Source organism: Staurois parvus, unplaced genomic scaffold (assembly GCF_062004578.1).
Source record: "Staurois parvus isolate SC_StPar_1 unplaced genomic scaffold, SC_StPar_1.0 ptg000774l, whole genome shotgun sequence".
NCBI lineage: Eukaryota > Metazoa > Chordata > Amphibia > Anura > Ranidae > Staurois > Staurois parvus.
Window position 1 is genome coordinate 959,331 of NW_028318570.1, and position 13,871 is coordinate 973,201.

The 13,871-nt window shown below is 39.3% G+C and overlaps 1 protein-coding gene across 4 annotated transcripts in view; it reads right to left on the bottom strand.

Moving 5' to 3' along the window:
- CAPN9 (calpain 9) overlaps positions 1-13,871 on the bottom strand; it is an 834,396-nt gene that overhangs the window by 689,503 nt on the left and 131,022 nt on the right. For all 4 annotated transcript variants that reach the window (XM_089654542.1, XM_089654541.1, XM_089654540.1 and 1 more), the window contains exon 2: positions 4,485-4,554. In XM_089654542.1, coding sequence (XP_089510668.1) covers positions 4,485-4,554 — 70 coding nt within the window. The remainder of the gene's footprint in view (positions 1-4,484; positions 4,555-13,871) is intronic.

The window sequence follows — 13,871 nt, forward strand, 5'->3', positions numbered from 1 at the left end:
GTCCAGTCAGAGCTCTTCTACTACATGCAGAACCGTAATCTTAACAGCCACCATCTGTGAAATGCAGAATGGAGATGTCAAACATTTGTGGACTGTAGGGTCTTGTGGAGTCTCACCGTGTTATCTGATGACTGGAAGTGAGCACAGAACTGAAGAGGAAGTGGAATAGTGTAGGCATATGAGCAACAGTAAGTTTGGGGTAGTGACATATTTCTTCTACTTCTGAAGGCAGATGTGCACCAGTGACATCACTTCTGTTGTGCTCTCATCAACTAAAGCCCATGGATGCTGAAGGAGGAGAGGGTGGGCTTGGGATGGAGTAGCAGGTATGTCTCCTCTTAAGGAAGCAGTTGGCAGTAGCCAAGGAAACAACATTGACAGAAAAACTAAACCAGACCCCAAAGAGTCACCTGCCTCAGCTGTAGTGGATTTTCCTGCCACTGGTTCCAAGGTAAGAGAAAGGTTGAAGAGTGTAATGGCTGATACTGTCTTACAGGCCAAGGGCCAGTCAGACATGAACCCTGACGAATATTACTGATGGATTCAGAAGCAAGAGATTTGGATCATGCATTACCAAACCCTCAGCTTCTTGGAACAAATCAGTCTGCCAGATGTGCATTGACATGCTTATGGCAAAAGAATTCACAGGTCTTTTTTAAGGACATTTTTTAAGCACATTTATTCCATGGGGTTGATTTACTAAGGGCAAATAGGTTGCTCATTTTTCAGGGGAAATTTAACTATTACCTTTTTTTTTTTTTTATTGCCATTTTACCTTAGCTTAGTGAATGTGATGAAAATTCACTTTGGAAAGAATATGCAATCACACGCAGAAAAATAAAAAAACAATATTTTTTGCTTGCACATGATTGGATTAATGAAAACTCCTGTGGCACTAGCCCCTTTGCTGAGTTTTGGGTTCCCCATTAGTCCTGCACAGTAAGGCAAAACACATTCAGACCTTGAACATAAGTGACCGTAAACAGTCCTTGGATTTTATTAAGGGGTATTGAACTTGGAGAGGTGTATGGGATGCCCAGGGGAACTGTGAACTGAGGAAAAACTCCTTGGCAACTATGTACAGGTTTTAAACAGAAAAGTCTCTTCTTTGGAAGAGCTCTCCAGCCCTCCAGGTGTACCACCTTAGACCCCAGATGAACTCTCCTCTTCACCCAGCTGACTGAGGGAATCCTTGGGCAAGGAGACCCAGAATCTTCCACTCTTAAATCAGCAGTTCCAGATGGGGACTAGTCAAAATGCCCTCTCCTGTTTTCTGGCCCAGGGGGGTGTGGGATTACTCACTCAGTCCTCTACTGCAAAGCTTATGGGTTGATGTCTGCCTTCAGGCCTTACGCTGGCCTGGCTCCTTCCCTGCTTTCCAGGTTGTCCTCTCAGGGGATGGTTGAGGCTGAGAAATCCTCCCTTCGAGCTCCTGCCTGCAGGTGGCCCCCTCCCAAGCTTCACGCTCCAGCCTTCTCGCGTCATCTTCCACCCGAACTCTCCCTGCCTCAGAGCAGGCGCAATCACTCTTAAGGGCTGTCCTGACCCCATGCCAAGCCTCCTGACTGGGTATTGGCCAGGATCCCTCATGAGTGCAGACCAACTCCTCCTCACCCCCAACCACTGAGTTCTAGAGACTTCTCTAAGTCTCTAGATCAGGGGGAGGTGTCAGAGAGCTGATCTGCAGAACCTCTCAGCCCTGACCCGAATTTGACCCTCTGACTATCACCTAGGCTGCTACTCAGCTGTCTAACTAAAAAAAAATACATAGCTACCTCCCCCTAGCTAGTTAGAATGGTTCTACACTCCATTGCAAAGTTAACAGCCTAACTACTAATAATTCTATTAGTAAATCAACCCCTGCTAGACAAGAGATGTTCTCTACCATTTTTTTGTTTAAGATGTTATGGGATTTTTGCAGCCAATCCACTCCATCCTCTTCAGGCAAGTCTAAACATTCTATAGTATCTTCTACCCCTTCATGAGGAAGTACCATCAAGAAGAGTTTCTAGAAGTCTCAGACACATCTGGCGAGTCTTAGGAAGGACAATTTTCCACAGAGGATGTTTCAAAGAGTAAAGTTCAAAAGTACTAGTGATACCCTCCCATTAAACCAAAGAACTTTTTAAATCAGTACATCCCCCCTGGATATTACACAGGAGTGTAGGCAGCTACCAGTATATGATTGAATGTATAGGGGATCACACCAAAAGCACTTTACAGTTGAAAATGTTAAGATATAAAAAGATCTGGTAAAAATGATCTTTGCAGAGGCACCACTGGATGATATGATGGAACACTTTCTTGAAAGAGGATATCACAAGCATATCTTGATTGAGCAAAGAGAAGAAGTTGCTCACTCAGGTAACAATCTTCTACCCACAGTCCCAAATACGTTTTTAGTACACACTACATTACAGCCTCCTAGGCCTGTATCTTCCTGGCTCCCCTCAACATATGGACTGGTTCTATTTTTCCATCTTATTTTCAGATTTGTTTTTTTTGCTCTATGCTTGGGCCATGCATTTTTTACTGCTGAATTTATCCTCTTGAAAGATAGAGGTCACTCTTTTGCTGTGCAATTCAACAGCTTGGCTTCAGAATGGCAGAGCGTCCTGACTGCTTTCAGTGTGCTTCATGTGACATTTGCATCATTGATATGCAGGCTCTGCGAGGTGGGTCTCCATGGCAGCCACGTTCTTGCTATTTCCACAGCATTTATGCAGTGTATGCTATGGTCTTTCTTTTTTATACTTTCCATTATATTTTTCAGTTTTAGCCAATGTATACTTTGTGTTTTATTCTTCATATGGTGAGCCAGGAGATATCTGCAGTTTACCTGCAAAGGCTATGCTTTTTTGGCTCCCATTGGTTACCACTGGAGTAAACCATGTGTGTTTCACTGGGGTGGTGCCATCACATGGTGGTTGGAAGAGGGTAGGAAATGTGGGTATACTGTATATGTTTGCACAGTCTATATAGATGTTGTCTTGAGAAAGATGGGCTGAGCCACACTGAAGAGTCAGATACAATAATGACTTATAGTCTACATGCTTGGTCCATGGTTTGGTCTGTCATATATATATATATATATATATATATATATATATAACAGTTGAAGACTGTAAACCAGATGTTCTCTGTTACACATTTACAGTCTAGATTGCAATGCATAGAAACTAGTCTGAGCTCCACTTCGATACTCCTTAATGCTCTTGTGTAAGTGGATAATACAGCATGTAACATCACCTATTACAGTAAAGAAGATGAACTGACTTAATTGCTTAGTGGGTGGCTCAGTTGACCTTCTTCCGTCTAACATCCTTCTATTGAAAAATCAAAGGAGCCAGGCAGAAAATTGTTGGCTAAACAGTGGCTGCATTCAATCAGGTGCAGCCACTGTTTGGGTATTTTGACAGCCAGCAGCTCTATCCACAACAGGAGATTCATCCATCTGAGCTGTATAGCATGGATGGAGGAATCTGTTGGATATACGTATATGTATCTGGCCAGCTTAAAGCTGCCCATAGATAGATTGAATCTGCTGGACCTGCCAAGATTTGATACATCTATGGGCAGGCTGGTTGTACCCAAGTTGCTCAATCAATCGACTTGGGCACAACCAGCCTGACGGATTTTTTACATGTGATTACTGCTGGCGGCTATTGCCGCTAGCAGTAATCACGGTGTTCTGCCTGCTGGCAGGACACAATAGCGCTGCTATTGTAGATGGGGGAATTGAGTGATTTTTCTTTCCCTCCACCCATAATTTATCAGCTATGTGCTCATTTATGTTCAGTTTGGCATTTATTCTAACCCGTATCAACAGGTTACCTCTAAACAGGTGTGTGTCTATTTACTGTTAGTAAACCACAACCAGGTTAAAGGTATTTTACACTTGTGTATTTATCCATGCTTGCAGTGATTTTTAGTCAAACAGGTGTGTCAGAGGGACCGAGATTAGGCACAGAGAACAACAGAGAATGTAAAGTTACCAAGCAACTCCTTCGGGGTGGCACTACATATACACTCACCTTAAAAATATTTTCCAAAATTTCTGTAAAAATAAGGCATGTTGATCAATTATAACATGCAGTTATTCTGGTATTTTACTCTCAGGCCTCATTCACACTTGGGTGTTTTAAATTGCAGGCAGAATCACCGCGATTCTGCCTGGAATTTCAAAGCGCTTTTCTAAAATAATGAATTGCACAACAGCGTTTTCAGGTTCCATTCATTTTAATGGCACTTAAAAATATGGCATGGTTCTGCCACATTTGTCATGCAATAAATCGTGGCAAACCGCATCATGCGAAGCGTGTCGTCCAAAAGAAGTTCAGGAGCTTCTTTTGGGAGACAAGCTTTGTGCAATGTGGTTTGCCACGATTGCAGTGCGCTTCAAAATACCCAAGTGTGAATGGGGCCTTACTATTATGTTTTAAAAAATGTAAAAGTATCTTTGTAAAAGAAAATGAAAAACTTACCAAGATCACCTTGACGGACATCTGTTCTTGAAGCACCACCTAATATAAACTCTGGGTCCTTCACAATTTCCTAGAAAAGACAATACAGTAGCATAAATGTGTGGTTTTTTTTTTATTATTTTGTTTTGGGTTTTTTTCACAAGAGTCTCCCCATTCCCCCCAAGTATATGTGGTTACTGGGCTGAAAATGTGCAGGAACCCCTGTTATGTTAAGCCAATTGTTGTTATTATATCACTAGAAAACAGCATTGGTTCCCTCATGAAACCACCAGCCCATAATGAAGGGCCACTGGTCCAAAAGGCCATTTTCCTTCTCCTTGTGTTATGGGAGTAAAGGCATCTAGAGGTTAATGGATTATATGAAACTTAGACAAGTTTTTGTATTTTTGTTTTTTTGGGTTTTTTTTTTTGTATTTAATTAGCCCATTTACACAAAAATGGAAATAACCTTTATAAAGATTAATTTAAACAAACAAAAGAGAGAGAAAAGAGAGATGGAGAGAGTGAGAGAGCGAGAGAAAGCTATTGAGACATTCTAAACAGGCAAAGCTTGCTTTCTCTCCCACACGCCACATTCATTTTCATGATGGGCTGCATTGTTAGCCAATATGAATGTTTGGGAGGAGGCACTACATACACTATATTGCCAAAAGTATTGGGACGCCAGCCTTTACATGCACATGAACTTTAATGGCATCCCACTCTTAGTCCGTAGGATTCAATATTGAGTTGGCCCACCCTTTGCAGCTAAACAGCTTCAACTCTTCTGGGAAGGCTGTCCACAAGGTTTAGGAGTGTGTCTAAGGGAATGTTTGGCCATTCTTCCAGAAACGCATTTGTGAGGTTAGGCACTGATGTCGAACGAGAAGGCCTGGCTTGCGGTCTTCACTCTAATTCATCCCAAAGGTGTTCTGTCAGGTTGAGGTCAGGACTCTGTGCAGGCCAGTCAAGTTCCTTCGCCCCTAACTCACTCATTCATGTCTTTATACGCCTTGCTTTGTGCACTGGTGTGCAGTCATGTTGGAATAGGAAGGGGCCATCCCCAAACTGTTCCCATAATGTTAAGAGCATGAAATTGTCCAAAATTTCTTGGTATGCTGACACCTTAAGAGTTTCTTTCACTGGAACTAAGGGGTCAAGCCCAACCCCTGAAACACAACCCTAAACCATAATCCTCCCTTCACCAAACTTTACACTTGGCACAATGCAGTCAGGCAACTACCGTCCCCTGGCAACTGTCAAACCCAGACATATCCATCAGATTGCCAGACCGAGAAGTGTGATTCATCATTCCAGAGAATACGTCTTCACTGCTCTAGAATCCAGTTGTGGCGTGATGTACACCACTGCATCCGATGCTTTGCATTGCACTTGGTGATGTAAGGCTTGGATGTAGCTGCTCGGCCATGGAAACCCATTCCATGAAGCTCTCTAAGCACTGTTGTGGTAATCTGAAGGTCACACAAAGTGTGGAGGCTGTTGACTCTGCAGAGAGTTGGCAACTTCTGCTCACTGTGCGTTTCAGCATGTGCTGACCACACTCTATCATTTTACTTGGCCTACTACTTCATGGCTGAGTTACTTTTGTTCCAAGTTGCTTTCACTTTGTTATAATACCAGTAACAGTTGACCATGGAATATTTAGCAGCAAGGAAATTTCACAGATGGACTTATTGTACAGGTGGCAACCTATCATGGTACCACGCTTGAATCCACTAAGCTCCTGAGAGCAACCCACTCTTTCACAAATGCTTGCAGAAGCTTGATTTTACACACCTGTGGCCATTGAGGTGATTGGAACACTGGTATCCAATGATTTGGAGGGGTGTCCCAATACTTTTGGCAATGTAGTGTATAAGTGCTGGGATTTCAGTTTCAGATAGCCCAATCCTCAGCTGCAGCATAAGGAAAAGAGCTGCTGCAGACATATGTAGAAACCTCCAGCAGCTAACGGTTCACTTTATTTTTTAGTGATAGTCACTTTAACCACATGCCGCCCAGCCACTGTAGAAATACGTTGGCAGGGCAGCACGGCTGGGCAAAACCATGTTTTAAAACAAGTGTTTTCAAAACAGGTAGGGGGCGCGTGCGAGGTGCGCCACCGCCCCACCTGTCCTGCCGATCACAGCCGCGGATGTCAGTCGCCAGGTCACACCCGTTCGTTACCGGCTGTGTCCCGGCAATTAGCGGCAATCACTGACAGAGAGCAGGGCTGCAGTAGCTCTGCTCTCTGTCAGTTCCCTGACAGCTCCTGACAGGCTGATCGGGAGAGAAGAGTTTATCTCTCCCGATCAATGTTTCCCTGTGCAGTACACACCCCCGCCCCCTAGTAAAACACTCCTCTCACACAGTTAACCCTTTCACGGCATAATAAAGTTAACCCCTTCCTCCCCAGTGCCATTAGTACAGTGTCAGTGGGTTTTTTTTGCACTGATCACTGTATTGGTGTCACTGGGGATGTCAGTGACCCCAAGTCAGTTCCCCCCAGTGTCAGAATGTCCGCTGCAGTCCCGCCATAAGTCGATGATCGCCGCCATAAGTCACTGATCGCTGCCATAAGCCGCTGATCGCCGCCATTATTAGTATAAAAAAAATTTAAAAATCCCAGTATCTTTCCCGCCACTTGTAAACGCTATAACTTTCACGTAAACCAATTAATTTACATATATTGGGTTTTTTTTTTTAGCAAAGACATGTCGCAGAATGCATTTTGGCAGAAATGTATGACTAAATTTGATTTTTAATTTTTTTTTTTTTTACTGGACATGTTTTATAGCAAAAAGTCCAAAATATTGTTTTTTTTCCTCAAAATTATCAGTTGAATTAGTGCAGAGCCGAGTAGCAAAAAGAGGCCTGGTCATTAAGGGGGGTAAATCCTCAGGAGGGCAAGTGGTTAAGAGATACACTTAATTCGAAGAAGGAGGCTACGGTGTGTGTAGAAGTGGCAATACTTTTCTTTTTATCAAGTGCTGAAACACACTTTTGCCATGTGAAACAGTAACAGTACTGCAACACATACATTATGTGACCTACTGTGTGCACTGCATAAAAAAAATACCACATGCACAATTTTTTTCCTGTTTATTGGCAGCCCATTCAAAAACAATAGACTGCCTTTGAACTTCTTTAAAAGACTACTGTACCAGGCGGAAATAAGAAATATATTGGTAAAATTGTTTTCTACCAGTCTGGAGTTCTGATTGATGAGTATTATCTATGCTTTGAGGGGATCCAATATATAGCAGGATAGTAAAATTGAGTATGTTTGTAGCCAGTAAGGTGACTACATTAACCAATCATTTACCATTTAGCCTCTAACTATGTCCTCTAGGGCCTACAGAGTCACCCTCTGCCATCACGCTGTAAATAAGAAACATGTCTCTTAATATATTTAACATTTTAGAGAGTGCAGATTGTATATTCCACTTATTGCCATGTATATTTATTTATGCACACTAGATGGCGGTGTGTATACAAATTCCTCCTTGTTTACAAATATTTTGTCAATTTGGAGTAACTAGTAACCTTTGAATCTGATCTGGATGATTTATTATACATGATTAGTTATCATTCATAGATTTATGGCCATACACGATTTGGCCACTCTGTGTGGATTTGGCCAATTACATACTGTATGTGTGTGGCCATCATTCATGTCTCTTGTTTTCCATATTGAGGCTTGGTTTTCACACTGGCCTCTTCTGGTATTACATACTGAGGGATAGGATTGTCAAATTGAGGCTTGGTTTCACTTCCTGTATGGACATCGTTGATCTAGATGTCTCTATGTCCGTGTGGCCATTCTTTGTAGATTTGACCATTATGAACAACCTTTTAATTTTCAAGTAGAGGCCAGGTTTGCAAGTTGACTCCTTTTGATAATGGCCAAACAGAGAATGGAATTGTGAAACCGAGGCTTGGGGTTACTTCCTGTGCCATCCACTTCCAGTGTTCGGTTTCTTCTGGTTGTGCTCCAAATCAAGGCTTGGATGTTTCTTATTTAAAGCACGATGGCAGAGGGTGGCTCTGTTGCCCCTAGAGGACGTCTTTTCATGACAAAACATGTCGGGCAGAGCCTCCCTCTGATGTTATTGTGCTGTCAGATATCTTTGGATACGGTTCATGTGAATGCTTTTAATTGTTGTACAGCTTGTAAGTAAGATCCTATTTGTACAAATAAAGAATTTTTTGATACGTATTGCACTATGAGAGGCATGTTTTTTCTTTCATGGCCTTGTCTGGCACTACACTTGGAGTTTTCATTTGAGTTGGAGTCCGGGAAGTTCTATGTTTTGGGGCATGATAAAGGAAGCCTGGCAGTGCTCTACATTATAAAGCTGGTTGGGACCCCCTGTAATTAAGGGGTCTCCATTTCTGGTAAGCCTCCATTCATTACTTTGGTGGTGGTGTGCACTCTGGTGACCAGTTGAAGCAAGTTTATCTACATTTGAACGTACAACACTTACAGCATTGTCTACAAAACACCATCGATTGTGGAAGTTTCTTCTTATACTTATGGACTACGGTTTATGTCTATATGGACGTTTTGTTATTGTTTTTTGTTTTTGAAAATTTTCTACTAATTTTTACGTATATTTGAGGTGAATTTTTTGCAGATTTGAGATTTGATCTATCCTCAACCTCGATCAATCTTCAGAGATGTGAGGGTCTTCATAGGGCTCATAGATTATGCATGATATTTTAGGTTAATTTGACCACATATCATGGTTTCTTACATGTGTTTATGATTACTGTACTACCAAGTTTATTCAACCAACTTTTTTTCACATTTTGATTGCCCTTCACAGGGGTGAGTGTCTTCATAGGGCATATGTATGCACTTATTTAGTTTAACTATTACAGTGTTTTATTTTCATTTTTTCACTTTTCAGAGGTGTGAAGGTCTCCATAGTGCTCATAAATTCTTAAGGGTTCACCCAGCGCAGTATCCATTTGAATTAGCCTTTTCAGAGACAATATCCTCTGTTAAACTTGCAGCTTTGTGACTTCAGTTGATTGGGGATTTACATTGTTTGATCTTACATACACAGTGGTTATAGAAAGCCTCTCCTGTTGATATGAATATTTTCTAAACTTACACCATTTAGGAGATATTCACATCAGCTCCAGCTAATGATGTCACTACACATGCTCACATGTGGATTTCAGAAATAAGATGGAAAAGATAGCTGCTTTATCTTTTTATTCTTTCCTACTTTCCAGTTTAAAGTGTTACTAACCCAGGATTCTACATTTACTATATCTGGTCTCCCACAGTACACAGAACATGCAATTATTTTAGGAAATATAAAATGTTAAATTATTTTTCTCATCAGCAGTATATAGCAGTCTTGTGACTTCTATCAGTGATAGATGAGCACTGGTAAAGTTGGTAGTTTTCATTCTCCTCTGACTGTATAATGAGGCTGCATGACCCCTGACCCTCTGCTGCAAAGCACTGATTGGCCTTGTGTTGATCACTTGCACCCCCCCCCTCAAAAAAAAAAAACCTGTCTAGCAATACACACCAAATTGAGTATGTGCAGAGTGTCCCCTAGGGCTCTGTGCTATCAGCATATGGATTGGGAATTGTGGAAGAGGGGGGGGGGGTGAATCAGAGAGGACAGGACCCAACAGCCTTTTTACAGAATGCAGAGGATTAACCCCTTAGGTTCCACAGTGAGTATAACAAGCATGCTTTACTGCATATATAGACTGATTTTACTGTTGTGGGTTTAGTAATACTTTAGGCTGGTGCCATGACTGCCACACCAGGTTTCCTGTTTTAAGGTGGCTTCTTGTAGCATTTTATGTAGTCACCCTTGCATGCCAGGACTAGAGTTGTGCTTTTCTACCCTGTATACTGTACATGAATAGAAACGCATGGCCCCATAGCCTAGAATGACAAGGCACTCCCTTTCTGCTCCCCTCTCTTCTCCCCCCTTTTCCAAGCAGCCAGGCTGACTGGAGACTGCACTATTCACTGTTAACTCCTTGTGAGGACTGGAAATTCAAGAAAGCAGCACTGAGAAATTAGCAGTACAAGGATTGAATGTAGGAACTAGGGTAAAAATTTTAACAAATAGTTTACTGAGGAATGTTCATTATATTGTACTATGAGTAAAAAGATATGTGTTAAACTAAAAGGCACTGAGGGGTAATATTACTTTAAAGGTTACTTCACTATAGAGGCAATTTACTAAAGGTAAATATGAAACACACTCCACATTTCTACCTCACATCCAATCTATAGCAGTTGTGCTTAGTGAAATAACATTTACCCCATCAATTTATAATCCGTTTAAGTAAACAAAGTGAACTGTGCTAATAGAATAAAACTAACTAAATAAAACAAGTGGAATAACAGTAAACAATAAAAGTCCTTTAAAGTCATATCAATAATCCCGACAATGTTCACAGTTATCAATGTCCAGTCATATCCACTGTGTTCATAAAATGAAGCTAATGAAAAAAAGAAATAACAATAGGCAATAAAAGTCATAACACTGCCAATAACTAAATGTTCATAGTTATCAATGTTCAATGATATCCTCAGTACTTTTATATTAAAACAAGTGCTCAGTCCTCCAAAAAGTTTCATGCATCATCATCTGTGAAACATAATAGTTAATAGTCAATGTGTACCTAATGTCACCAATCTACAATATATAGTATACTTTCTCTCTCCATCATAATTAATAGGTAGAATTTTAATCAACGTTTGGAAGAATTGTAGAAAACTATAAGAAATAATTATATGCTGCAATAAGAGAAAACTCCCATACCCATTGACATAACTGTAATCAATTACTTGCCAAAACCCAGTTTAGATTAATCTCCACATTTTAAACCTTTCAGTAGCATGGTATCCAAGCCAAAGCTCTATTAGGTCTCATTTTAGATATTTCTCTTGTTAAATTGAAACTACTTCAATGTCCAGAGATTTTATCTATACTGTAAAATGTTAATAGACTAGGATCCTTATTATGGGCTACCCTAAGAAGATTGGAATTATAAAGGTCCATTCACAGCAGCCACTGCATTATAACACAGCAGCTGGTGTGAAGGTAGTGCCAATGCACTGATCCCAGGGGATAGCACTTTTTTTTTAAACAAATTTTATTGAAATGTCAGTGACATTTCATAAACTTCTATCTTCTGGTATGTGGTGACTACGCTGCACTAAAAAAAAGTATGTCAGGGAGTACTTTTTGTGAGTGCACACCACCCCCACATCAAAACAATACAGTAGTGTGAACTGGCCACACCAGAGTCAAGGCTGGAATAGCCACCCAAAGTAGAACTGCACCTGGTGTGAATGTATCCTAATTCTATTTTTAAGTTATTAATATGTTCCCCCACCCATTGCTGTAGGCTAATGTTGCTTCAACCCACACATTAACATCCACAAGGGCATTGTAAAATGTTTTCACATAATTGGAATATATATCAGCACATATTCTTTGCTTATGCTTAATTGATTGGGTATTTTGTATTTCTTTTAGAGGTAGAGCACTGCATTTTTTTTTTTTAATGTTGCATTTTAATTTTATGGTTTGTTGTATTGTTTCATAAGTTCAGCACAGACTTTATCTTCATTGCAAACTTTCTCTTGTGATGTTTTTGTATTGTATGAAAAGAAGCAGACATTTATACTAATTCATAAAATCTGGATGGAATTAATGAAAAACAAAAGCAAAGTGTCACAGATGAAAAAAGCCATTCCCACTAGGGGCAGACTGGCTGACTAGGACTTGGTAACAGCAGCTGAGGCTAGGCAGTGGGCGCAGAGAACCTTTTACAAAGTCACAGAAAGGCAAAGGAAACTGCAACGACTGGATACTCTGTAACACTAAAGGGAATAGGGTCAGCATGCCCTCTCGTTTAGCAAAGGTGAAAGCCTTTAGAAGGACAGAGTCTAAGGAGCCACTTGGTCTTCACCAGAGCACCCCACAAGGGGTGATGGGTTTTGCTGCTGAAAACAGATTGTGGCCCTTGGACTCACCCAAGCAGGCTGCTACCAGAGAATGAGTGTACACAGTAGAGATGTAACAACAAAAAAGTTTGTTTTGTTTCATTTTGATTAGCAATTTAAATTGTTTTGTTTAGTTAAATTCGTTAAAATCCTTGAATTTGTTTTCGGAATTTGTTTTGTTTCATTTTATTCATTTTGGAATTCAATTTGAATTTTCTGAATTTGGTCGAATTTAATTCAATTTGACCAATTTTCAGAAAATTCTAATTGGTATTCAAACTTATTCTATTCAAATTTCAGAAGACGTTATATTCTATATTCTATTCTGTTGGTTTTTCTATTCTATTCATTTCTATATTATTTTATTCTATTTTCTATTCTAAACTATTATATTCGTATTCAAATTTTGGAATACAGTTATATTCTATTCTATTTTATTCTATTCTATTCTTTTTTCTATTCTATTTTCTATTCTGTTCTTTTATTTTCTATTCTTTTCTTTTTTACTCTATTCTTTTCTATTCTGTTCTAATCTTTTTTCTAATTGGAATTTATTCTATTCAAAATTTGAATTTGGGAAGATGATTATATTCTTTCTATTTTATTCTATTATGTTCTATTCTGTTCTTTTCTATTTTATTGTTTTCCATTCTTATCTATTTAAAATTTGAATTGTGGATGATGGTTATATTCTTCCTATTCTACTCTATTCTTTTCTGTTCTATACAAATTAGATTTTTTTTCTATTTGAAAGTTGAATTTTGGAAGACTGTTATAGTCTTTCTATTCTGTTTTCTATTCTTTTATTTTCTTTTCTATACTTTTATATTCTTTCCTTTTCTATTTTATTCTAATCTATTCTTCTCAAATTTGAATTTATTCAATTCCAAATATACATTTTGGAAGACAGTTATATTATTTCTATTCTATTATATTGTGTGTTCTGTTCTATTCTATTTGGATTTATTCTATTCAAAATTTTGTTTATTTTGTTTCTATTTTTATTTTCTAATCTATTCTTTTCTATTCTATTCCTTTATTTTCTATTATATTTTATTCTATTCTTTTAGTTGATTTTGCTTTTTAATTCAATTTGAATTTGATTCTAATCAAATTTCAGACAAAATTCAATTTCTTTTGTTCGGATTCATTGAAATTTGTTACTATTGTAATTCAGAAATTTGAAGTAGAACAAAATGAACTGCACATGTCTAATACACACTATGAAAATCTAAGCTGGAGTGATGGGCTTTTTTAGAAGTAATAGTCTTTTGTAGTTCTTGGATTCTGAGTACAGTGGAAAAGTCTGGGATGTACAGGAGATGCAGTGTAGTGTTCAGAGAATTAAACAGGAGCTAATAACAAATAAAAACTATAAGCTGCACTCCAAAGCTTAGCTCTTCTTCCTGTGT